The 26,425-nt window shown below is 30.4% G+C and overlaps 2 protein-coding genes across 2 annotated transcripts in view; one reads left to right on the top strand and one right to left on the bottom strand.

The window, feature by feature from the left end:
• LOC125842849 (uncharacterized) overlaps nucleotides 1-666 on the top strand; it is a 17,082-nt gene extending 16,416 nt beyond the window's left edge. The window contains exon 4 of the mRNA XM_049522142.1: nucleotides 130-666. Within this exon, the coding sequence (XP_049378099.1) occupies nucleotides 130-630 (501 nt within the window). The 3' untranslated portion in view covers nucleotides 631-666. The remainder of the gene's footprint in view (nucleotides 1-129) is intronic.
• A 679-nt stretch (nucleotides 667-1,345) lies between these two features.
• Nucleotides 1,346-26,425, bottom strand: LOC125842850 (homogentisate geranylgeranyltransferase-like). Its single transcript, XM_049522143.1, has 14 exons — nucleotides 26,328-26,425; nucleotides 25,877-26,041; nucleotides 25,141-25,278; nucleotides 4,013-4,169; nucleotides 3,858-3,941; nucleotides 3,689-3,763; nucleotides 3,441-3,524; nucleotides 3,125-3,214; nucleotides 2,944-3,045; nucleotides 2,759-2,854; nucleotides 2,607-2,678; nucleotides 1,759-1,857; nucleotides 1,579-1,683; nucleotides 1,346-1,441 (listed from the first exon to the last, which is right to left on the bottom strand). The coding sequence occupies exons 1-14, from the start codon at nucleotides 26,423-26,425 to the stop codon at nucleotides 1,400-1,402; spliced, it is 1,407 nt and encodes a 468-aa protein (XP_049378100.1). The 3' UTR covers nucleotides 1,346-1,399.

A 26,425-nucleotide genomic window follows, 5' to 3' on the forward strand; every position in this document is an offset into this window, starting at 1 on the left:
AGGGTGGTTTAATGGTTAGCAGATTAGGCTTTAGTTCTGTATTTCTCCATTTCATGAAGTTTATGTTATAATTGTGTCACATGTTGATGTCTCTTGTTTAATACCATATTTTTGTCATTTATATTGTAGGCGCATCCTAGTCATGATAAGTTCATCAACAAGAAGATTGATATGTTTGAAGAAATGTCTCTTGTCTGTGGGAATGATCGAGCTAGGGGTGATTGTGCTAAGTCATTTGAAGATATAGGCTTGGATTGTAGTTCGGAGAAAGGTAATGAAGATGAGATTGAAGGACCATCTAAGGAGAATGGAGTGCAAGATGTGAGTGAAACTTCTCAAGTCAAGTCAAGTCGTAAAAGAAATCGTCCTTCTGATGTGCAAGATGTGGTCGGTGATATTTCAACAAAACTTGGAGAAGTGGCAGCGGCAATAAGTAAGATAGCTGATAGCCGATTAGATGTGACAAGGTTGTATGAAGAAGTTATGGCAATTGAAGGTTATGGGGAAGAGTTCTTGGGGGATGCTTTTGACTATTTGGTACAAAGTGATACTTTAGCTAAGGGATTCATGGCTAAAAATCAAAATCTCCGTAAGGTGTGGTTGGAAAGGTTCAAGCGACAACATAAATAGAATATAGAAGTGAATCGGAAGAACATAACTATATAGAGGACTTGATATCTTTTTGCTTGAATTTGATTTGTGTGCTTGAGGCAGAGTTGTTTTACATGTTTACAAATTGTTAGTTTGTTGATTTTAATGGTGTTATTGAACTAAGTATTCATAATTATATTATTATGATATGATATGTTTGTACAACTTACTGTTTGTACTATGCACAGTTGAAATGTGTGTGGTGTACAGAGATGAGCAACTGTGCACAATAATGTGAAAAACCTGAAGTCTCAACTGTATAGTGTTAGCTAGAAGCATGTACTAATGTATGGCACGCTGTTTTGAAGTTATTTTTTGATTAAAATGACAGTTCGATACATAAAATATATTCATCGTAAAATTAGAGATCTTATTCTAAAGGATTATTTGATAGTGTGTGTAGAAATACTAGAAAAATATCAAGATCTAGTGGGGAGGGGTTGGGGGTGAAAGAGCATAGAAAATTATTTTCCTAAAAAAATTCTTTACTCACCAACCAAACACTAGAAATTGTTTTCCGGAAAATGTTTTCCACTCACTAACCAAACATAAGAAAACAAGTTAAAAATCAACTTGTTTTCCAAGAAAACATTTTCCAGGAAAACATTTTCCATGGAAAACATTTTCCTTCATACCAAACACACCCTAAGACTTAAAATTTAATAAAGCAAATCACATTCTAATTGAGCTACATTTCCCTAGCAATTGAAAGAACTTTTAATTACCCATGCATTTTTTATCTGCCACCTTAACGAACAAAGGGAATCAGAAGGTATTCCGCATAGAAAAGCTGCAGGCATTAAAAAAAAAAAAAACTAAGTTTTAGATTTTCAAAAAAAATAAATTGAAGTTTTCCTTTTATTGAAAAAAAAAAAAAAATAGGAGTAGAAAAAGAAAGCAAAATAAAATTGAAAGAGAGAAAGTCACCTTCCATATAAACATATAAAAAGAAGTTATTGATACTTGACTTGATATATCGACCGATTGAGCTTTAAATAATAAAAAACAAGCAAGTAAGAAATGCCCCAAAACCTGCCATACGTGTTCATGAGTTATAGTAAAACAATGTATATATCAAGGGAAAAAAAATAATGTAAACGTACGTACAGTAACAACTTTGTTGGAAAGAGTAGTAGTAGTAGTAGCTCCAATCACCATAGCAGCTGCATATGCAGCTACAAGCATGCTTATACATAACCAAAACACCTGTTTGAATGATGAGATATTTGAGAAGATGATTGATGCAATCACCTCAAAGGAAGACAGAGAGATTTTACAAAAATCTCTTTAAAAAGTTGACAAAACAGAAATTTTAAATTCTAAGGGCTAATTTTGAAGTTTTGAACTTCTGATCAACAATGATGGATATTGTGTGAATCAATTAAGAAGGTATGGGAAAGAGGTAGACAATGTGCGTGTGTTTTATTCTTTACTATCTAAATTTGATTATGTGATGTGTACATGTCATTGAGGAGTTAAATATTTAGACTCTACTATGGTGGAGCAACTAGAAGATTCTTTACAAGCATATGAAGAAGAGCCACAACTTCTTGAGCAACTTCTTAAAACCAAAGTATCTTTCAAAAATTATGGAGGTGAAAAGAGTTATACAGGGAATGGAATGTATGTACATCGTGTGGATTTTGAGTCAGACAAATAGAGAGTAGAGAGAATAATCCTATATATATAGTCTACGAGGAAGTAGAGAATGGGTAAAATCATAGTGAAATAAAAGAAGGCCGTTTCTTTTAAGTTTGTAGTAAAGTCTATGGTTGACTGATATTTGCCCATTACGAGTTAGCTTATTTTTCTCCACAGTAACAAGTATTTGGTGTAGTTGTTATTCTTTTATTTTTGTTGTTTAAATTGGATTTGCAAACCTGTGTCTGAGATAGATTACTCAGAAACATACAACTAGTTGAAATATAATGGAGCTTGAGTAAAATTTGACTAACTCGTTCTTGTCCAAGGCTGACACTGAAAGATTGGATGCCAAAATTTCTATCACCGTTGACATCAGGAATATCCTGTCAAAGTCACAAAGCTTTAATTGAAAGATTATTTGGTTTAGCTAGCCCAAATATATATAGTTTGAAATTAAGATTACCTTAAACAGGGCAATGACAGCAGTGAAGATGCACATAAATGTGACAGCAAAAAACAGAGATCTTGTATAGAGAATAGGCCTCACCAGCACATATTTCTACAGAAAAATAAAATGCTAGTATAAATTTTCACAACAGTTAATGGTCGATCGGTAAATAAGGACATACTATATAGCTAGGTACCTACCTGTATATGTGCAAAAAAAGCAAACTGAACAATGATAGCCCTCACAACCATGATGCATATTGCAGCCAGGGATGCATTTCTTTTCCATCTAAGAAAAGGTAACTTTAAAACAGTGGATTCAGTTAGAAATGATACGAATAAGTTGTTAAAAATAATCAAATGAGAGACGGAAAAGAGTTACCTCTATAGAATATGCACTTCCAAGAAGAAAGCTAACAATGAGAGCAGCTAACAATGGTGGAGATTGAAACTTAATTCCCATACAAAAACTCTGCAAATATATTACTTAACTATTAGGATTTACAAGTAGAAAACTTGGTACAAGGAAAAAAAGACCAAATACATGCAAATATATTAATGTTTACTTTTTGGACTTGTGTTTAAGTTAACAAATACGTTTAATTTGGAGCAAGGAACAAGATCTTATTTGTACAATAGATTACTATAATTCAACACGAGAGATTCAAAGTAAATAGAACAAGGAAGAAATTGCAAACCATGAGTAGGGAGGTGATTACTATTGTGATGCCTCGTTTCATTGAAATTTCTCCAGAAGCCAGTGGCAGACTTGGTTTGTTCACCTGACATGAAAAAGAGGGAAATGTAACAATCCAATCAATCCACTAGTAATATTACATTGTCTGTTTTGGGCAACGAACGAGAAAATCTCACATCTATAAATCACAAACCCAGAGACATATAAATAAATCAGTAGTGGATGTGGTTGTTATAAAACATAAATTACCTTGTCTATTTCGACATCAAACAGTTGATTTAACCCAACCACATAAACGTTCATTAACAGTGATGGAATTAATGCCTATACGAGAAGAAACAAATTAACTTAAAACGTTACACAAACAAGAATACATATATACCAGAGGAAGGACATTTTTCGATGTGTTGAATTTTACCTTAAATAGTCCCAGAAAAAATGTGGGAGAAATATCTGCCAAGGATTTAATTGGTAGAATAGAGACTGAAGTAATCCCTATGATCTGGGAAATAAGAAGATGAGTAGCAAGCAACAATGAAAATGGAAGAAATAACAGAGAAAGAATTTACTCACAGTTCCAAATATAGTGTGTGGGCGAGAAAATTGATAGAATGCATTGAGTTGCGTCCTCCATAAACCATCCATTTCACATTGTGCTGCAATTATGTACCTTTTTGATACACTACTCCATTTCTGCCTTGGAAAACACAACTTCCTTTGGGGAAATATTCTACCATTTGAAACTTCAATTCCTATACATCAACTGTTAGTCCCCTACATATATATATATATATAAAATAATAGATCTACACATATATGAATATGAATATGATATAACGTACATACCCTTTGTAACTGAGGGGAATTGGCACGAACATGCACGTAAATGGAGCATTATATATTCTTCTTTAAACAAACAACTTATGCGGGTGCTCAAATTCCAACATGAATTGCCTCTTTCACATTCTTCTTTTTCATTCCTCTAATAAACCTGACCTAATTCTTTTTTCTTATTTATCTCTAAGGGTTTGTTTACAAAGTCATCAACTAATTGAAATTAGTGTAATTAGGTAGTAATTATCAGCCTAATAATTACACAACCTAAAAATCATAAGGTTATATTAAATTTAAAAATAAAAATTAATTATTTAAAATAAAAAAATTATATTAGACAAATAAGGGCCTTTATAAATGATATTAAATTAAATATTTAACATATATATTGTCTCTTGAAAATATATTAATTAATAAACATATGTTCTTAAGTAATATTATAAAAATAATTGATTTATATTTTTCAGTTTAGTATATTTTAATTAAATTAATCATAAAAACTAAAAGTACATAATTTCTATGAACATCATGAAATGCATGTTTGACAAAAAGATTAATATTATAAATACAATATCATAAAATTATAAAACATTTGACAAAAAGATAATCTATTAAGTTTAACTTAAAAAAATAGCTTATAATGTAAAATATTGAGTCAATACTGATAAAATAAATGAAATTAAAAATATAACATAAGTTCTAAATTCAAAGCAAAAAATTTAACATAATACTCTTATGTCAAATTTCAACAAAGATACATAAATATGATTTAAAAGAAAAGGAAAACGTAAGTCCATAACTTCATTCAACAATGAATTCTATATTAATTCAAAAATTAGAATACTAACAAAATTATACTAATGAATTTTTTAGAAGATAGGAAAAATTGTATGGAATCACAAGAAGTAAATGTTGAGAATAAGAAGGAAATGAAATATAAATGATATAAAAAAATATTTTTTTTTAAAATTAGGATAATAAAAATAAAAATTGTTTAAAATAATAAAAATAAAAAATACATTAAAAAGAAAAAAAATTAAAACAAAAATAAAAGAAAGAAATTTAAAAGTAATCAGTTTGTAATTACACCATGTAATTGCCAACAATTCACACTCTCCCACTGTGAATTGGAGTGTGTAATTTCACCCTATCAATTACACCCAATTACTTGCTGACCAGGTAATTACATGCACAACCAAACAAAACAAAAAAGGAAAAATCACATCATATACACATTTAAGAGACAATATTATGAGTTTTAAACCTACTCTTAAAAAATTCTTACTTATAACAGTTTAATTACGGGTTATAACATATCAATTAAATTTAACTTTATTTAAAAATCAATTAAAATTTACTTTATTAAATGATTAATCCTTTTATATTTTTATATTATTAATTATTTAATTATATTGATTGCAATTCCTTTTATATAATTAATAGGTGAGAGAAATAATATTAATGAGAGAGAATCAATTTGTAATCGTCTATTACACCTTTTAAGGGATTTTTTAACTTATTCAAATAACTTTTATTTATTAATGACTATTGGGGCCTTTAATTTAAAAAAAAAAAATTCATCACCGTATATTTTAACATGTAATTTTCTCTCTCTTTAATCTTTTTTTTTTTTTTTGCTTTTCTTGATGTTTTTTTTTTATTTTTAATTTTGATATTGTTTTTTTTTTAATCTGATTTTTTTAGAATTAAGAATTCTATATTTTGAAAATTTTATTTCATTTTTTATTTTAATTAATCTAAAACTTGATTTCTTGAGAAAAATAAACCGTTTTACGTAAATTTTGAACTTGTTTTTGGTGTGTTTTTCTATATCCAAAATATTGTTTTGTTGGTGAAATAAGTATATTTAATTCTGAAATTTGTTGATATATATGGATAATATGAGATCATAAAATCTTTAATAAGGATTTCTTAAGTTTAGCTTAAATATGATAAAAAAAAATCACACTTGAATACGGAATATAAATTGAAGAGAGAGGAAAATATAGAATTTGTATTAATTATTGCAGTTTAGACTTTTAATTACATGTTTTGATTTTTGGGTGATGTATTTTTCTTTTGCTACAATTTCTAACAACAATATATAATATGCATTGTTTTACAACCAGATTCATTCTTCCCGGATTTATACCCGTTGGATACTAATTTTATACATTTTTATATTTTGTCTTTGTTCTAAAATTTCAAGTTGGATACCAAGTGTATATAAATTGGATAAAATATTAACTTGTTTTAGATTGTCTAATTTGATTGAAATATCAGTTACATTTTGTTTTTTTCATTTTCAATTGGGATATTTGTTGGATACCAATTGAATACAACATTAACTTGTTTAGGTTGTCTAATTTGATTGAAATCTCAACCACAAGTTGATTTTTCAATTTTCCAATGGGATATCAATTCAATACTAAATTTATACAAATTGGATACAATATTAACTAGTTTTACATTGCCTATTTCAGTTGAAATCTCAATTACATGTTTTTTTTTTAAAATTTTGCCACTAGGATGTTGGTTGGATACCAAATGTATACCAATTTCATACAAAGATTTGACTTAATTTTTCTAGTCAATATCAATCGCATACAAACATTACCTACTTTTTTAGTATACATTTGAGAAACACTGAATACACAAATGATTAACTAGCACACATAATAAATATTCTGAAATTATAATTCATTAACTTAAAAGACAAAATAAATCAAAACATGAGTTTGCCACAATAAAACAACCAAATAAAAATAAAAATAAATTATGTCTTTTTTTCAGAAGGGTAATTTGAACATGTCTTCCTATTGTGTTCCTCCCGACGACATGTACTGCACGTAATCTTAGACCTCTTGAATTTCACATAAGCAAATCATTTACAAGTTGTGATCTCCGTATAGTTCTTTTTGAACCATGCGACAATAATTTCTGCTCCGACACTTTTTGAATTGCATATTTTTTTGTTTCATCATAAATTATTATGTCAATATTATATCATACAAAAGTACAACTAACTTTTATACATATGTTATATCAATATACAAATTTCATACCATTTTTATGCTTACAAAATTCATACAAAACTTAAAATACATATGTTATTTTAAAATGTGTTATTACAGAATACAAAAGTAAAAACACATATGTTATATTAGTATACAAATTTCATACAATTCTTATTCACACATTTCTTACATATTTCATACCAAAAGTTATCAATTATTCATATCAGGATCATGCCACTAGAATACCAAAATAATTCTAACTTAGAAATATTAATTTTCATTTCTTTAATAAACAGTATACCAAATTCATTACATTATTATTCTCAATATTCATTACAATATAATGCCAAAAAAAATTCAATCAAACCAAAAATCGTACGAAAACATTATCGATTGTCATACATGCTTGGTAGTATAAGTATACAAATTTCAAAGAAAAAATTATCTATTTTTTTAACCAAAAATATACCAAAAAAAATGCGCCAGACAAATAATGAACAAATTCAATGTTCATACCAAAATATAACATTATACATTTTTAAAAAAACGCCATAATTCAAATTATTATACACAACAAAAAATCTGAAATCAGTATACAAATTTCATATAATTATTATGCACATTTTTCATACCTATTTCATGCCAAAACTATACCTATTTCATTACATAAGTCGTCACTTTTTCACAGCAGAATCATGCCACTATAATACCAAAATAATACCACTTTTAACTATTAATTGTCATTTATTAGACAAATAGTATACGAAATTCATTCAAATATAATTCTAAAATCGTACCAACATGGTATAACCAATATACCAAATTCAAATAAATTTTATGTAATTTTTTAACCAGAAACATACAAAAAATGAATGTTCAAACAAAAATCTATACCAATTTCAAACAAATTTTATGTAATTTCAAAAGTGAATATTCATACCAAAAATGCCATAATTAAAACTATTATTCACAAACAAAATCTGAATATTTTGTTTCCAGAATCACTGTTCATAATTATTTTGAACGTTTGATTTGTATTACAATACAAATAAAAATCGCAAAGAACACTAACCTGAAGGATCCCATCTACCACTATGTTTTATTAATACTAATAAGATGCCGTTCAGAAAATAAAGATTATTGAATAAAAACGAATATGAATTAGATGAGAGTGACAAGATTTCTGGAAAAAAATCGAAGAGAGAGAAACGTGAAAGAAAATGGATGAAATCAGAATTTTTAATTAATTTTAACAAATTAGAGTGAAACAAGGAAACTAAATATTCTTAATTAGTTTGAATTTCCTTAATTTATGCTAATTAGTAATTATCTTCAATCAATTCAAATTTAATTAACACACTTATTTCCGTTTTTTTACCTTTTTTTTTCAGAAACGAATTATTTTATTTTTTTTATCTTTTTATTTTTTTCAATTTTTTTATTTTACAATTATTTTAAAAAAGCTTTTTTTTAAGAAACTATTACAACCTGAAATATTTTATTGTTACAACTTGAAAGTTTAATTCTACTGCTATAGCTTGAAAATATTAGTCTAATATATGTCATATATGAAATTTTCACAACAAACAATGCAATAACACCAATTACACCACATCCAATTACAGGGTCGGCTTTCCAAATAGGCCCTAAATAAATAATGAGTAAATTTTAGGTTTAACAAACATAAAAAATCATATTTGTATGTTATAGCTATAGTTTGTATAATTGCGCTCCATAGCAAACTTTATGTTTGCTATGGAGCATTAGATTTGTATAAATCGGTAGCAGCCTCTCATTTGTATAAATCGTTGACAGCCTCTCATTTGTATAAATCGTTGACAACCACTCGTTTGTATAAATCATTGATAGCCTCTCAATTCAATTTTATGTGTTTGTATATATCTGCATAAAATTTGAATTTGTATACAATTGAATCAAAATAAAACATTTGTATATCAAATATCTCTCTCTCGCTTTATTTAACACAAATTATACATTGTAATTTGTGTTTGTATAAAGCGAGAAAGAGAAAAAGGCAAAAGAGAAATGGTAGGGGAACATGTATTTGTATAATCACAAGTGTATAGGATGAAAATATATGTATTGTATTTGTATAAACAGTTTTCTCTCGCTTTACACAAACACAAACACAAACACAATTTCATACATTTGTGTTTGTATAAAGTGAGAGAGGTGAGAGAGAGTGGCGAGCGGGATCTGGGGGAGCGGCGAGTGAGATTCGCTGGGGAGAGAGGCGAATGACAACTGTTTGCTACGAGTTACTAGTAAATCAAACTGTGGTTATATAATTTAATTTGAAGTAATAATTTGCTATTTTATACATTTTTTCCATAAATAAATGCACCTTTAGTTTTTCACTTTGGTCCTTTGTTAAAAGGGATTTTGCTTCGCTTCTTTTGCTCAAATTTCCAAATTAATTGTAGTATTGCATATTTGATTTTTAACTAGTATTGCTTGCTTACAACTAATCTCTCTCTCTCTCTCATATATATATATATATATATATATATATATTAAAGCTCCCTCTCTCTACTTTCTCTCTCTAATTGTAAAGCTCTCAACTTGTAAAGTTTTCAGTTCACCGAATACTGGCCGGAGGTAATAAAACTTGTATAGTTTGCTCATAGGCCTTGCAGTTGGCCATCTGTACAATGTATTATATTTTTTCTTTTTGATTTCTTCTTTTAGTAGTTCTCTGATCTAAGTCGTGACTATGTCCGGCTAAAAGATTCATATCTATGTCGGATAACTAACTTCTCTTTTGTATTTACTATGAAAGTTCTAGACTTTATCAAAATATAAATAAATTTATATATGGTTTTTTGATTTGGTTCCAAGATGGTGGTATAGTCAGATTCGATACTATTTTTATTGGCTTTGTCTTTGTGACTTCGTCTAGCCAGCCGTGGTTCTAAGCCCGTTAAGGAGTTGAAAAAGGACGCCTATACCCGGTTAGAACTGCTAGACACATGGGCTCAATAAAAATACGTATTAAATCTTGACAGGCTCTTTGCTCGGGTAAAAGAATAGATCCTTCCATACAATCATCAAACTATATAAAAATTTGTATATATTTCGATTCGGATTTAGTCATTGAATTTGAATGCTAAACTAGATTGAAGTTGACCGCATGGATTACCGCTAGTCTTCAAAGATCCTGTGAATGGTTATATATATATATATTACAAATGTAATTTTTTTTCATTAGAATTGTTTTGATTGACGTCCTCTGTAGCATTCAAGTGAATTTTTTCCTGTTATGTACAAATTATGTATAAAGACTTTTAGGTTTATGAAACGAAAAATAACAAAAGCTTTCTAGATTCATAGGAAAAAAATTAAGTATTTAATTGAAAACAATATTTGTTATTTATTTACTTAAACTAGACAATATTTTATAACCAAAAACCTTCATGGGGAAATGAAAATTCTTTATTTATTTTTATATAGTTTTTTTATTGGTGTTGTTTGGGCTTCATTTACACATACTATTAATTAATTTGTCTACATTTAATTAGTTAATGAATTCTGAAATTCTACCCTTTTTTTACTATCTAAGAGGTTGCTTAATGAAGAAACAAGTTACAAAGTTATATAGAAGATGAAATGTGAAAAATTATCCTCCTTTTTGTTTTCTAAGCATGTCACATCATTTAAGGTGAACAAAATTTATAATGAGTTAAATGTAGTATTGATAGTTAAAAGGTTTAATGAGTTTAAATACGATATAAGTTATAATTGTTTGAATAAATAATGAGAGTTAATACTTAAAAATGAAAGAAAAGACCTCATCATAAATAAATATTTTAAGAAAAGAAAACGTTGAAGTTATAAAAATAATGAAGAGTAATGATCTTTCAATGTGGGCACTTGATCATGCCATTTCTACGGATTTGCAGTTGCCTTAATTTTCAGACTTTTAAAGTTAGGATAAAGGTCAAAAAACCTACCAAGAAAGCTTAATAATATTTTAAGTTTTAGAGAGTGTAACGTCATTGGGTCTATGTTTAAATGTATTTTTACTTGCACAAAATAATTATATTAAAAAAATATTAATCCCAAAAAGCATTTAATAAAACATAAATTTTGAAATACTGATTCAATACAAAATCAAGATGTCACCAACACGTTTGTTTTTAACTATAAAGTTAGTAAATAAGAAAGAAATAATCATGATTATTGTTATAAAATAATATATTGTGGATGTCCACTACATCAAGAAGTTACTCCATTACTTTCCTCCATTATGAAGATAATCATAACCTCCATAACCCTCACCTTTATAACCATTATTCATGTAAATTTTCACTTTCATAACCTCCCCCATTTGTTTATGACTAACCTTTTGTATGTCTCTATGTTACACTATAAATAGAGGCATAAGGGTTCATATTGTATACACTTGAAAATTTGGTGAAGACTTGAATACTTTGAAGAATAAGAAAAACTCTCATATCTTGTCTCTATATTTCTATTATTTTTATCTTCTATATTTCTTAGCTTAATTTGCTTTAGTTTTACAACACATTATCAGCACGAATGTTCTACTATTGAAGGATTGAAGCAAAGTAAATATAAAGAAGGTAAAAATATTTGTGTTTATTTTTCTCTTGGAAACAAGGTAAATTACTATATAATCTATTTTATATTTTACTTTTGATTATGCATCATTAGTTTTCTTACCATCTCAAAATCATATGAGTCTAGCAAATTGCTTTTGCTTTGAGCAAACTTTTAATTTGATCACTTATATATTTAAAAAGTAAAATTAGTGTTGTAAGTTAATAATTTGTAAAGAAATTGTTCTTTATGATCTTGTTTTATTAAAAGATAAGTTATTGAGTTATGTGACATATACATATTGATTGGATTATCATTATTGGTTACTTTTGTACCTCTTTATTTTTCTTTATCTAAATATTTACTTGTTGAGTTATTAATATATTATTTGTACTAACAAAATTTATTTTGTGGTTATTTTAAAATGGTTCGTAAATTATGTTAAATCTTCGTAACAATATTGAGAAGGAATGTTAAAAGGTTTTAATTCATTTTAACTTGGGACTTTTTTATGATTCCAACATGTTGTTCTAATTAATTAGTTTTGTTTAAGTCAAATTCAGATTATATTTATGGTATTCAATATTTATTTTTTGGTAATACATTTGGTTTATTAAGACATTGACTGAGGTAAGACGGTGAATTCAAGTTTCATTGCACCAAGTGGGTAAGACATCGAGTTAAAGTCTCGGTGCACCATGATAATAAGAAGTTGGGTTCAAGTCCCATTGATTTATGACCAAGGGTGTCTTTATATGGGTAAGACATTGGGTTTAAGTCCTAATGCACTGTGGTGATTGTCACACCCCGAGCCTACACTCCGGACGTGGCTGACACTCGAGAACCATTGCTAGCCCCAAGCGAACCCTTGGCCTGACTTGCTTACTCAGCGGAAGACATTAAGCATTAAGAAAATAACTCAAATGTAAGATAACTCAACTGTCTCAAACTTAACTCATATTGTTTTAGAAATAAACATTTAACTTAGCCAAAGTGGCAACTCAAATCTGAACATAAGCCAATGACAAAGTAAAGACAAATGAACACATTGTCTGTCTATCTATGAAGCCTCTAATAACTGAGATGAATGTCGAGACAAGACCCACAACATCCTAATGAACTAAATATTGAAAGCAATAAAAGGGATCCTCCGAAAAGCAAGGAGGCTCACCACCAGACTCTGAGTGTTCAACTGGATCAACGATGTGCTGGATGCTGATCCTGGTTACCTGCGTCTGCATCATAATAAGATGCAGACCAACTGGCATCAGTACATTGAATGTACGAGTATGCGAGTTCGAATGCTAAACATAACTTATGCTTGAAAAGAATCTGAAAGAAACACTTACCTTGACTTTACTCAACTCCTGCATAACTTAACTCAATATAAAGCAATAAAACACATGCAATATATATAAATCTTTTAAAATAGTAGAAAACAACTTAGTTCGTTAAACAAAATGCAATAACAAACTCAACTTTACTCATATAATAAAGTAATATAGTTTCTATGGGAGTTTCTCTAACTAATAACCACCACTATGCGCCTAAGTGGTGATACATCGTCTTGCCCACGCTGCTAGAACTGTCCTATACTTTGCCGTCATATAGAACGCCTTAACTAAGTGGATCCACTAGTCTATGCTAAAGCATCTTAAGGAGTCATCTAAAAAGTATGATCCTTTGCTGCCCATGATGGCTACATGGTTTATGGAGACTTGAGTTAATATGAACTCGCCTCCCCATATCGGTGCTCAATACTACTCCAAAAATATACTTAGCTCATATATTTTTAAAACAAACTTCTTTCTTTGGTTTGAGATAATTACTCAATACGTAGCTTAAAAGCTCTGTTGGAATCGATGTTCCCTTTCTTGTTCAAATGTGAAAACATTTTAAACTCTTGGGAATACTTAGTTCCCTTATAATTTTTGGAGAAATGAACTCAACTCTTTACTCTTTGCTTAACTTAAAACTTAAGTCTTTAAACAAAGTTAAAACATTTGTGATAGACTTTTGAAAAACTTTAATGAACTTCTCTTGACTTGCTTCTTAACTTCTAAACTTGACTCTTAACTTTCCTTGAATTGAATTATGGATTCAAGGATCGTGATTTGTGATAGGAAAGATCTCATGATGTTTATGAGTGTTTTTAGATAGCTAAACATGAGAAAAGATAAAAAAAAATCATTGTCTGAGGGTAGATCCGCGATGCGGAGATATATTTAAATTTTGTCACGAAAATACTTTTTGAGGCAGAACGGTCCGTGACCGCTCTGTGACGCGAAGGCATTTTTCCCAAATCTAGGGAGCAAGTCCGCGATGCGGAGCCAGTGCCTAGATTTGCCCGACTAAATTTCTTCTTCGTTTTCCAGCCCCAATTTGCCCAAACTAGGTTTTTTTCCCCAAATTCTCTTTAGATACATATACCCAGTAAATGTACCTAAGAACCTAACTTCAATCAACTCAATAATTTGGCGTAATGATCTCAGAAACTTCTCAATTTCAGCCCAACTCAAGAACAATATCAAATTCAAGAATACATATCAAGAACATCAACTTTCAAACTCTTTTAGAATGAAGTCATGCTGAAATAAACATGTTTGGCACGTGGGTGAACGAACCCAACGTTTTGAAAGCCTCACATACATTGTAGGATTAAATCCTTGGCGAAATCCACACGAAAATCTCTAAGAAATCGACGAACTTTGAACTTTTCTTCTCCTTTCTCCTCTTTTCTCCAAGCCTTAGCATGAACTTCAACTTTTCCAAACTGGTCTAATTCTGATTAGACCCTAACCTAATTACCAAAAATGAAATAAATTAATAAGGTATGGAAAAGACCAAAACACCCTTTAAAATCCGGATTGGACATTTCCTTATTTGAACAGCCCAACTTCGAATGGGCATATCTCACTTATACGAACTAGGAATCGTGAAAACTTGGAGGCATTGGAAAGATCATTCCAAGATATTTCCTATGATATCTGGAAACACACCTAACTCATCCTGATCTATGATTTATGGTAGTTTGAAGTTGACCGAAAACTCAACTTAACATACTTAACAAATTTCCAGATTTTTATATTCTTTCCAAAAATGGTTATTTCCAATTCCTAATTTCTTCCTAGTTATTTCAAATAGGCGAGATGTTACAATATCTCCCCTTGGGAACATTCATCCTCTAATGAGATTATTCTTACTAGGCTAAGGGTGTAACATCTAACATTCAGCTCAAACACCCAACAAGCAAAGCAATTTCAACATGGTAACTTATAAATGAAAGAGTACTAAGAATAAAATTAGTACCTTGGTTTGGAACTTCTCCGATTTCAAATAGATGTGGATATCTCTTCTTCATATCTTTCTGAGATTCCCAAGTATCTTCCTCAACAAATTGATTCCTCAAAAGGACTTTGACTGATGCTACTTCCTTAGTCCTCAACTTGCGAACTTGGCGATCTAAAATCTGAACCGGAATCTCTTCATAGGATAGGCTATCCTTGATCCTAATATCTTCAGTTGATATGATAAGTGAAGGATCTCCCATGCACTTCTTCAACATGAAGACGTGAAAAACTGGATGAACCGCTGCTAACTCTTGTGGTAGCTCCAACTCATAAGCTACATTACATACCCTTTTCGATATTCTGTAGGGGCCAATATACCAGGGACTAAGCTTTCCTGTCACGACCCGAGTCTACAGCCTGGACGTGGCTGATACTCAATAACCATTGCTAGTCCCCAAGTGAACCCTCATCCTGGCTGACTACAAGCGGATGACTAACTTAAGCATGCAAAAGCTTAAAAATTGAATAAAAATTCAATAAACTCAACTTTTCAAAACTTTATCTTAAATGAACAACTCAGAATAAAAATAATATATTGAACTCGCCATAATATAGGCAACTTAAGTCTTTTAAACATTTAATAAAAAAATGAATAATACAGACTTCTCAACTATACTGATTATCTATGAAGCCTCTAACTGATAAAGATGGAAGTCGGGACAAGGACCACGACATCCTGACTAAACTGAAAGTAAATGAAATCCTCCGAAAATAAGGAGGCTCACCATAGCTAACTCGAACTCCCGGAGGTATCAACGAATCTCCTGTTGATGATCCCGAATACCTGTGTCTGCATCATGAAAAGATGCAGGACAAATGACTAACTACGTGGAATGTACGAGCATGTAAGGGGAATTCTAAAGAATAACATAAGCTTGAAAGAATCTGAAAGAAACTAAAGAACTTACTGGGCTCAACTCAACTCAACATAACTAAACTCATTTCAATATAAAGCAGTTTAAAACAAGTGCAATATAAAGAAAAAGAAAACTGTTTAAAACATGATGTTAACTCATGATCATAATATCATAAAAGACATACCATGCTCCCTCTCAAAGTCTACTTGTGCAATGCATGAATGAAGTCCCATACCCCCATTCATACTAAGCAGAACCCCTTGAGGAACCATGCAAATATTGCTATGGGAGTTTCTCTAATCAACAACCATCACATAAGAGCTATTGTGATGATACAAATGATCTTCCGCACGCTGCCAACACATCCTATACTCGGCCAAATATATAGGACCTGAATTACTAAGTGGATGCACTAGTCTATGCGAAAAAGATTCATATATAAAGTATGACCCTTTTCTACCTATGATGACTACATGGTTTAAGGGGGCTGATAGTTGTATGAACGCTTCCCCATCGGTGCTCAATACTACTCCCAAAAATATTACATTATATTAGCTCTTTATGTTTAAAAACATACTTCTTCTGTGATTTGAGATTAGTGCTCAAAATCTTAGCTCAAAGGCTATCTTGGAAATCAAAGTTTCCACTCTTGCTTCATTTAGAAAGCGATTACTCTTTTCTGAAAACTAGCCCGAAGGAAGCCTTTGAGTTCAATTGTGAATTCTTTGAGATCCATCATCGATTTGAGTTAAGTTTTGAGTAAGTAAGTATGAGAATGAGAAGAGTCGTATACATGAGTTCCTTATTGATATTTTGACCCTTGAGTCGAGTTGTTCATGCCCATAATTTCCGCATGAACTTCATCAGTTGAGTACCTTTGAGAGGAGTAGTTTCTTAAAGTTCTAAGTATTGAGTTCCTAATCTCCTATGAGATTATATTTATAATCATGGCACTATTACATCTTACCCATGAAGTCCTTGAGTAGAATTGTTCATGCCCATAATTCCGCATGAACCCTATAATTCGAGCAGTTTTGAGATGAGAAGTATCTTTGAGTCATTGAGTTGAGTAGTTCATGCTCATAATTCCACATGAACTCTGAATTGAGCATTTTTTAAATGAGTAGTATCATTGAAGTTCTTGAGTTCCAAGTATTTGGGTTCTATCTATGGTTATTGAAAACCTTGCACTGAGACGTTTATGTCCATAATTCGGCATGAACCATATTTTAAGAAGTCTTTTACAAATATTTTAATTTTATTTTAAGACTTACGTTTTGAGTTCAGTAAAAAGTAAAGTTGAAGTTCTTTTCTTCAAAAAGTATATGGGGACTAAGTATTCCCAAAGAGATTTAAAATGTTTTCACATTTAAATAAGAACGGAAACTGAGCCTTCGGGCTAGTTTTCAGAAAAAGAGTAATCGCTATCTAAATGAAGCAAGAGGGGAAACTTTGATTTCCAAGATAGCCTTTTTGAGCTAAGTTTTTGAGCACTAATCTCAAATCACAGAAGAAGTATGTTTTTAAACATAAATAGCTAATATAATGTAATATTTTTGGGAGTAGTATTGAGCACTGATGGGGAAGAGTTCATACAACTATCAGCCCCCTTAAACCATGTAGCCATCATGGGTAGAAAAGGGTCATACTTTTTAGATGAATCCTTTCGCATAGACTAGTAGATCCACTTAGTAATTCAAGTCTTATAACTTTGGCCGGGTATAGGATGTGTTGGCAGCGTATGAAATATCATTGTATCATCACAACAACTCTTATGTGATGGTTGTCGGTTAGAGAAACTCCCACAACAGTATTTGCATGGTTCTTCAAGGGGTTTTTCTTAGTATGAATGGGGGTATTGGACTTCATTCATGCATTGCACAAGTAAACTTTGAGAGGGAGCATGGTATGTCTTTTATGATATTGTGATTATGAGTTAACATCATGTTTTAAACAGTTTACCTTTTTCTTTATATTGCACTTGTTTTTAAACTGCATTATATTGAAATGAGTTCAGTTATGTTGAGTTGAGTTGAGCCAGGTAAGTTCTTCAGTTTCTTTCAGATTCATTCAAGCTTATGTTATGCTTTAGAATACCCCTTACATGCTCGTACATTCCACGTACTTAGCCATTTGTCCTGCATCTTCTCATGATGCAGACACAGGTATTCAAGATCATTAATAGGAGCTTCGTTGATACATCCAGAAGTTCGATTTAACTATGGTGAGCCTTTTTATTTCTGGAGGATTTCATTTACTTTCCAATTCAGTCGGGATGTCGTGAGTCTTGTCCCGACTTTCATCGTTATCCATTAGAGGCTTCATAGATAGTCAGTATAGTTGAGAAGTCTATATTATTCATTTATTTTATTAAAGTTTTAAAGACTTAAGTTGCCTATTTTATGGCGAGTAGAATATATTATTTTTATTCTAAGTTGTTCATTTGAGTTAAAATTTTGAAAAGTTGAGTTTATTGAATTTTATTCAGTTTTAAGCTTTTGCATGCTTAAGTTAGTCTTCCACTTGTAGTCAGCCAAGATGAGGGGCTTGGGGACCAGCAATGGTTCTTGAGTGTCGGCCACGTCCAGGGTGTAGACTCGGGTCATGACGGGTCATATGAAAATTCTTGAAGATTTAAAAGGTCTTAAAACAATTTCATTGAGTACCCAATGGTTCTGAGATTGCTTAACACAAAAAAAATCTATTCAACCTCAAGAAAATGATTAAAAATGTCATGTATTAGTGCAATTGGTGCACTTACAAATTGCTGGTTATGCAAATGCTAGAAAATTATTAGATATACATAACACAAGTTGTGTGAAAGGATTGTCATATTATCATTCAAGTTATGACAAGAAACTAACAAAGCAAGTGACTCAACGCATAGAACATGTGTGATTTTCTTTGAGAAGAAAAGATGAGCTTCAATAAAATTGAAATTATAAATCTCCAAGTCAGAAATATTTGATTATGTAGATGCAAAATATTTATTTGATCCGCATAAAACTTGATCGCAAATGAACTATTTATTTACATATGAAGGCACAACAATATCTTGGCGTTCAAAGAATCAAACATTGGTAACCACTTCTTCAAATCATGCAGAAATAATATTGATCTATGAAGTAAGTCGGGAGAGTGTTTGGTTGGAATCATGATCTATCATATTCAGAAAATATGTGATTTTCCTTTGACAAAGGATATTCCAGCCACCATATACGAAAATAATATTGAAGGGATGATACAATCAAAGGAGATCAGACGAAACATATTTCACCAAAAGTCTTTTTCACACATGATCTTCAATAAAATGGTGAGATAGACGTTCAAAGATCCATTCAAGTGATAATCTTGTAAACTTATTCACTAAAGATTGCCAACATCAATATTTGAGAAGTTGTGATACAAGATTGGAATGCATTGTTTTCGAGATATCGAGTAAAGTTTTAATTAGGGGGAGAAAAATACGCGTTGTACTCTTTTCCTTAACCATGGTTTTATCCCAATTGGGTTTTCCTGGTAAGGTTTTTAACGAGGCAACATTCAAAGCATATTAAAAGATATGTCTACTCTTTTTTCTTCACTAGGATTTTTTTCCCACGGGGTTTTTTCCTAGTAAGGTTTCAACGAGGCATATTATCTATGGACATCCAAGGGGGAGTGTTATAAAATAATATATTGTGGATGTCCACTACATCAAGAAGTTACTCGATTACTTTCTTCCATTATGAAGATAATCATAACCTTCACCTTTATAACCATTATTCTTGTAACTTTTCACTTCCATAACCTCCCCCATTATATTCATGTTAATGTCATGTTTATGACTAACCTTTTGTATGCCTCTATGCTACACTATAAATAGAGGTGTAAGGGTTCATATTGTATACACTTGAAAATTTGGTGAAGACTTGAATACTTTGAAGAATAAGAAAAGCTCTCATATCTTGTCTCTATATTTCTATTATTTTCATCTTCTATATTTCTTATCTTAATTTGCTTTAGTTTTACAACAATTACATCATAATTAAAAAAATCGATTAAGTTTTCCTAAGATAACTTTTCTAGCGAGCTAACATTTCACTGAACTTAAATAATATTGTTAAAATACATTTAACCATAAATCTTCAAGTATATGTATCCCTCAATTCTAGACTAGAGATATTCAAAATAATTATTATCATATTAATATGGAGTATTATTACTTTCAAATTTATTACACATTAAAACTAGGATAAATAACATACTATTTTATAGAGTATTATTGTACATTGTATATTATAATTGACAAATTTATTACATTAAATTTACAAAAAAAAAATAAAATTGGAATTTCCGAATGATTCCCTCTATCAGTTGAAGATCATTTTTTTATTGCCTTTGATACATAAAGTGTAAAACTTTATAGTAGCATCTTATCCTTGGATGATACACCTTATATTTGGAGAAATAACTATTTAAATTACAGAAATAAGCAACAATAAGTATATTTATACATATTTTGTAAATCATTTAGACTTCTACTTTACCAAACAAATTTGATTATCTCTCTTAATGAATCTTCGACACCATCATTGAACTTCATTTTTCATATCTTGAAGAATTTGTACCAAATTGATCTTAATATTTTTGTGAATCTTATATATCGTCTTTAAACTTTCTTTTCATCTTGATGAACATGTGTTTGGCTATTATGACATAAGAAGAAATGTTGAAGAATCATATATATATATATATATATATATAAAAGAGAACTTTAGGCCCGCCTACATGGCGCCAACACAAACCATAATTCCCTGTTAATTTATTTATTTCCAAAACAAGTCTTCCCCTTTCATGAAAAGTTGTGACTTTTATGAAGAGTTGCGACTTTTATGAAGAGTTGTGACTTTTATGAAAAGTTGTAAATTTTATGAAAGTTATGACTTTTATGAAAAGTTGCAACTTTAATGAAGAGTTGCGACTTTTATGAAAAGTTGTGACGTTTATGAAATGTTGTGACCTTTCCGAAGGGTTGCAATTTTTTCAAATAGTTGTAACCTTTCTGATAAGGCACAATAAATATTTGTTTACACTACCCTTTAATTTGTTATCTATAAATAGAGAGATTTCCTCTCAATTTAAAATAACGAAAATTCTGAACCTCTTCTTCTTCTTCTTCTTCACAATTAAATATTTGTGTACTTTCTCCTGTTGAGTGGCTCACTGACACCATTGCTTATGTTACAGATCCTGGTATGTATTTTTAGAATCATTAATTTATGCTTATGTTATTAAGGATAAATGATAAGATGTAATAATTTTCATTTTGCTTTACATTATTAATGTTTGTTACTACGTAATCTTGTATGTAAGATAATATAGTATTTTAGTTTTAATGCCTGATAGGTTTTAAGTATTATTTTATAAATTCTGTGACATTAAATTCCCGTACAAAGTGCGGGCAATTTTACTAGTATATCTATAATCTCCATGAAAGTGATGGCCATAAATTGTCACATCACCTATTTTTTGTCATCTCTTTTGATTATTAACAACATGATTGATGAAGAAAATGAAGGATTTTTAAAAAAGAAAAGATAGTTGATAAAAAAAATGAATATGAGTGGCTAACAACTCCAGGGAGGATTGTTATTTATAGATTGATTAATCATGAAAAAATAGGTAAATGGAAGTTCAGGAGACATGATATTTATGTAAAGAATGCAAATAGATAGAGGTTTTTTTGTAACTCATGAAACATTATTAGATAAAGTAAATGTGATAATTTATTTAATTATTACATGTATAATTATTTAATGGAAAAATGATGCAAAAATTTCAAAAAAAAAAGGAGAAAAAAGATAAATATGAATGGTGGCCATAGAGAGGTGCCACATCACCTTATCTATATCTAGATATATTATATATATAGATTTTTATATCCTTTATAAGTTGGATATTTCTATAAAATTAATGTTCAAAACTGTAAAAGTAGTTCAATAGCTATGGGATTGGAAGACCTTTTTTCTTCTCACTTAATGGAGGTCCGAATCTTAATAATTTAGCTAGATTCATTAAGTAAGTTTGTTTGGATTTTAGGTCTAAATCTTAATTATTTAGATTTTGAGGCCTCATTTGTTTTCATTAAGATTAAGACATCCGAATCCGAATAAACATCTAATATTAAGATGTGCATTAAGATCTATATGTCGAGATCTCAATACACATCTGATATGATGATGGTCTCTAGATTTGAATACTAAATGATTAAGACTATTATTTTCAATGAATGTGCATATGAAATTAAACATTATATCAATAAAATATTTTAAAATTTTCATTTACTCAAAAATAATTACTTTTTGATAAAAACATATTTTAAATGTTTATATTTGATTTTTAAAAGAAATTATATAAAATGCAAATAAAACATATATATCAATATAAAATTAATATAACATGATTTTTTTAAGAATTCAACAAAAACATCTTATCATAATTTTTTTTATTCAACTAATCAAATAATAAAGAAGGTTTCACATTATCATCGCCTAACATGTATTCTAGCTAATTAGAAAAATGAAGAATTCCTATTTTTTCCGATGACCGTAAACGAATTCTCTAACTTGTGAGCATTTAGCGTCATCCATGTTTTTTTGTAGCTGTTAATTTCAAAAGATATATTAACAATTACACTGTATAATGATTCTCCCCATCCAAGGCAATCTAATTTTTCCTTTCATCCTTCCAATCCAGGTGCACTATTTTTTGTTAATTAATAACTCTAAAGCAATACTCGTCTTCTCATCAATTTTCAATTGAGACAGAAAGATTTTTCTTTTCATTCCAAAACTCTTCTTTCAATCGAAATTAAAAATTGGGATGCAGAATTATTAAGACCTCCATAATTTTTGTCAGATGTATATATATGTATAGTAGTAGATATTGAAGAGACACTCAGACGAGGATAAATACAACTTGAACTCCAACCATGAATTCTTTTTGCAGTAGAACCTTCAAAAAGTTTTCTACACAAATCTTGAAAGAGTAGAGGTGAAGGGTGTGTTTGGTATGAAGGAAAACATTTTCCGGAAAATGTTTTCCAATTTTCTCATGTTTGGTTGGGCTAAATGTTTTGGAAAATGTTTTCCAAGTCAACTCATTTTCCTCAAATTTAAGGAAAATGACTTTCCTTCTAAACTTAAGGAAAACATTTTCCAAAACTCTCTTCCAACTTCAAATTACAATTATTTTTTGTTGAAAAATCAATTTATTCCTCAAACCACCCCAAAAAAATAAAAAATTTAAAGCTTGTTTTTAAATTCATTTTTTTTACCCCACCCTCACCCCTACCCCCACCCTCTCCCAAAAAAATATTAAAAATTGTTTTTAAAAGATATTTCTAATTTCAATTTTTTATTTTTTTACCCCCCACCACTACCCTCGCCCCCCCCCCATCAACCCCCTATAAGCCCCCAACCCCCTTCAAAAAGAAAAAAATTTAAGTTTGTTTTTAAAAAATATTTTCAACTTCAAATTTTTATTTTTTCATCCCGATCATCAATCACCCACCCCTCTCTCCGGTCACCCCCCACCCCCAAAAAAAAATTGAGTTTGTTTTTAAAAAATATTTACAAATTCAAAATTTCATTTTTTCACCCTACCCTCGACCACCCACCCACCTCCTACCCACTCCCCCACCCACCCACCCCCACAGCCTCCCCCCCNTTGTTTTTAAAAACTATTTTCAATTTCAAAAATTATTTTCTACTCTAGTAAAAATAAAAGATATTTCTCAAAAATATTTTTCATTCATAAATCAAACACTAAAAATCTTTTCCGGAAAATATTTTCTACTCACCAACCAAACATGAGAAAATAAGTCAAAAATCAACTTGTTTTCCTGGAAAACATTTTCTAGGTCATACCAAACACACCCGAAGTGTTCTTGATAAATATCAATACACCAAAAAAATTGTTAATATAAAAAATACTTGTAAAGATTATAAAAACTTACCAGTTCAAAGAGGAAAAAATTGATGTTTGATTGAGAAAAGAGAGAAGAATATTTGTAGCAAGTGCAAAGAGAAAGAAAAGTAACGAGTAATTATTTTAAAGTGTATTAAATAAGTATGAATGATATTAAGACTCTCCTACATATCTGATTCATTCATATTTTAGGTCTTTTCAGATTCATTAAGAGGTATTTTTTTTTTTAAAAAAAATGGACTAAATGGGTTAAATGTGTATGATTGAGATTCAGACCTTAAAACTAAACACGCTTAATAGGCTGAATCTGAATGATTAAGATTCAAACCTCCATTACGTGCAAACAAATGAGACCAATTATTAATGCACATCTTAATTCAAATTCAAACATTTTAATGTTAAAGAAAATAAATGAGGCCTAGGTCTTTTATAAATAAAATAAAACCATTTCTTCAGAGCATAATTTCTTATCAATCTGTCTGTTGGTTACTCATACAAGGAGAATAGAGGTCAGCAATGTCAATATAAATCCTGTTTGATCTAAACCTCTAATTTTGTACGTCATTATTTTAAATATTTATTTATATAACACTGTTGGAAACAATCTCGATAACATGGTTATGAAGAAAATGTTTCCACGACATCTTATATATAAGATGAAACATTTTATGTATATGTACATTTTCATAAGTGGTGTCATCTTTTAAAATGAGAAATAATAAATAAATTAATGGTATATCTTAAATAAATGTTAAACAATTCACTTATTTTATCATACCTTTTCTAAAAAATAAAATTAAAAATTACTATAATGGTAGGGAAAAATATCATAAAAACTCGTGTGGGGATCCACAGCCTGTGAAGGGCTCTGTGGTCCACCACGCTAGCTGGGTGTGAGCCACGAGCAGGTCGATGGACCGTGGTTCCTTTCACAGTCCGTGAACCCCTCCGTGGTTCACCAACTTTCCTGCTGGTCAGTCTGTTAGGTTTTTGAGGCGTTACAATGCGGGCGTCCTATTACCCCACTAAACAATCTTGAACTGATATTATTACATCCTTTTTTGTCCACCTTACATCTAGAGTGTGTGCACTCTCTCAAAGGGGCCCTATCGTTCAAAGCATCTCTGGCAGCCAAAACATTGTGAGGAATTTGATTCCTGTTTGGTACCAAAAGACGGCTACTAGTAGGAGTTTGAAAATGCCCCATAAGTAGTATTTTTGTTGGTATCCTGCCAACAAGTTTCTCAAATAAGTTATCAATGAACATGAAATAACATCTAATGAAAACATGAAATAAGTAAAAACTTACTCCAGTGACGCAGGGGCAGTTCCGTGGATGTGAAAATCAATAGCTCCCCATATGGTATTAATTCTCGGAGAGCATGTTCTCCACCAATCATATCTTGAACCATACTATCAAATTTATCATGGTGTCTGTACGGAGAAAATAAAAATGAAAACAAAGAGAATTTGATGAATAGCACTAAGCATAAAATGGTGAACATATAAAGTAGTTAGCTTGCCTCCGAGAGGAAGAAAAATAATTCAATGTCATCGACAATAGCCTATGGTGTGTTGAAATACTTAGGCCATAAATCGTGTTTTGAAACCATTTCAAAGTGAATATGAAGTTGAAGTAGCTTTGCTTTTTCAGATACACTTTGACTTGCTTTTTTACGGAGAGGTGAGCAACAACTCCGTCAAGCGTATACTTGTTGTCCCAAATGTTATAGCAACCCCTGCTAGAAAATGTGCAAGAAAACAAATATTTTTATTCACAATGTATACAACAATAAATTTAGAATAATTTGTGAGATATTTACTCACCCCCAAATAGGATCATCAACATGTTGTGCAACATGACTATGCTCTACTAAACCAGTTACATGTGGGACAACATCATAATTCATCGTTCTAGTGATTTCATTCTCCTTGCATTCGTCGCATACCCAAGGGACATATTCAGTGAAGGTGACTTTGTCAAGGCAGTAGCTGAATAGATTTAAAACACACAAGATTATTAAACCATGTAAGGTTAACCAAAATTACAACAAGGAGGCAAAATAAGTCGACACATGACAAATCAATTGGTTATTAATATAGAAAAAAACTAGAGAAAATAAGAAGATAGAAATTGAAATAGAGATTCTGCTACACAAATTTTGAGTAATCAATTCCACAATCAACCTAAGATACCAAATTACTTCCATCAGAGTCAAAACCAGCATAATCGGACTTAGAAAGTTACAAACAATCTACTAATAGCCTAGAAAGCAACCACATGAAAAAACCATTCATCACTCCAATTTGATCATATGCCTTGAAATAAACAACAAAGTCCATAGAAATATCCAAAGTGTTCCACCATTCCACCAT

The sequence above is a fragment of the Solanum stenotomum genome, chromosome 10 (assembly GCF_019186545.1).
Source record: "Solanum stenotomum isolate F172 chromosome 10, ASM1918654v1, whole genome shotgun sequence".
Lineage (NCBI taxonomy): Eukaryota > Viridiplantae > Streptophyta > Magnoliopsida > Solanales > Solanaceae > Solanum > Solanum stenotomum.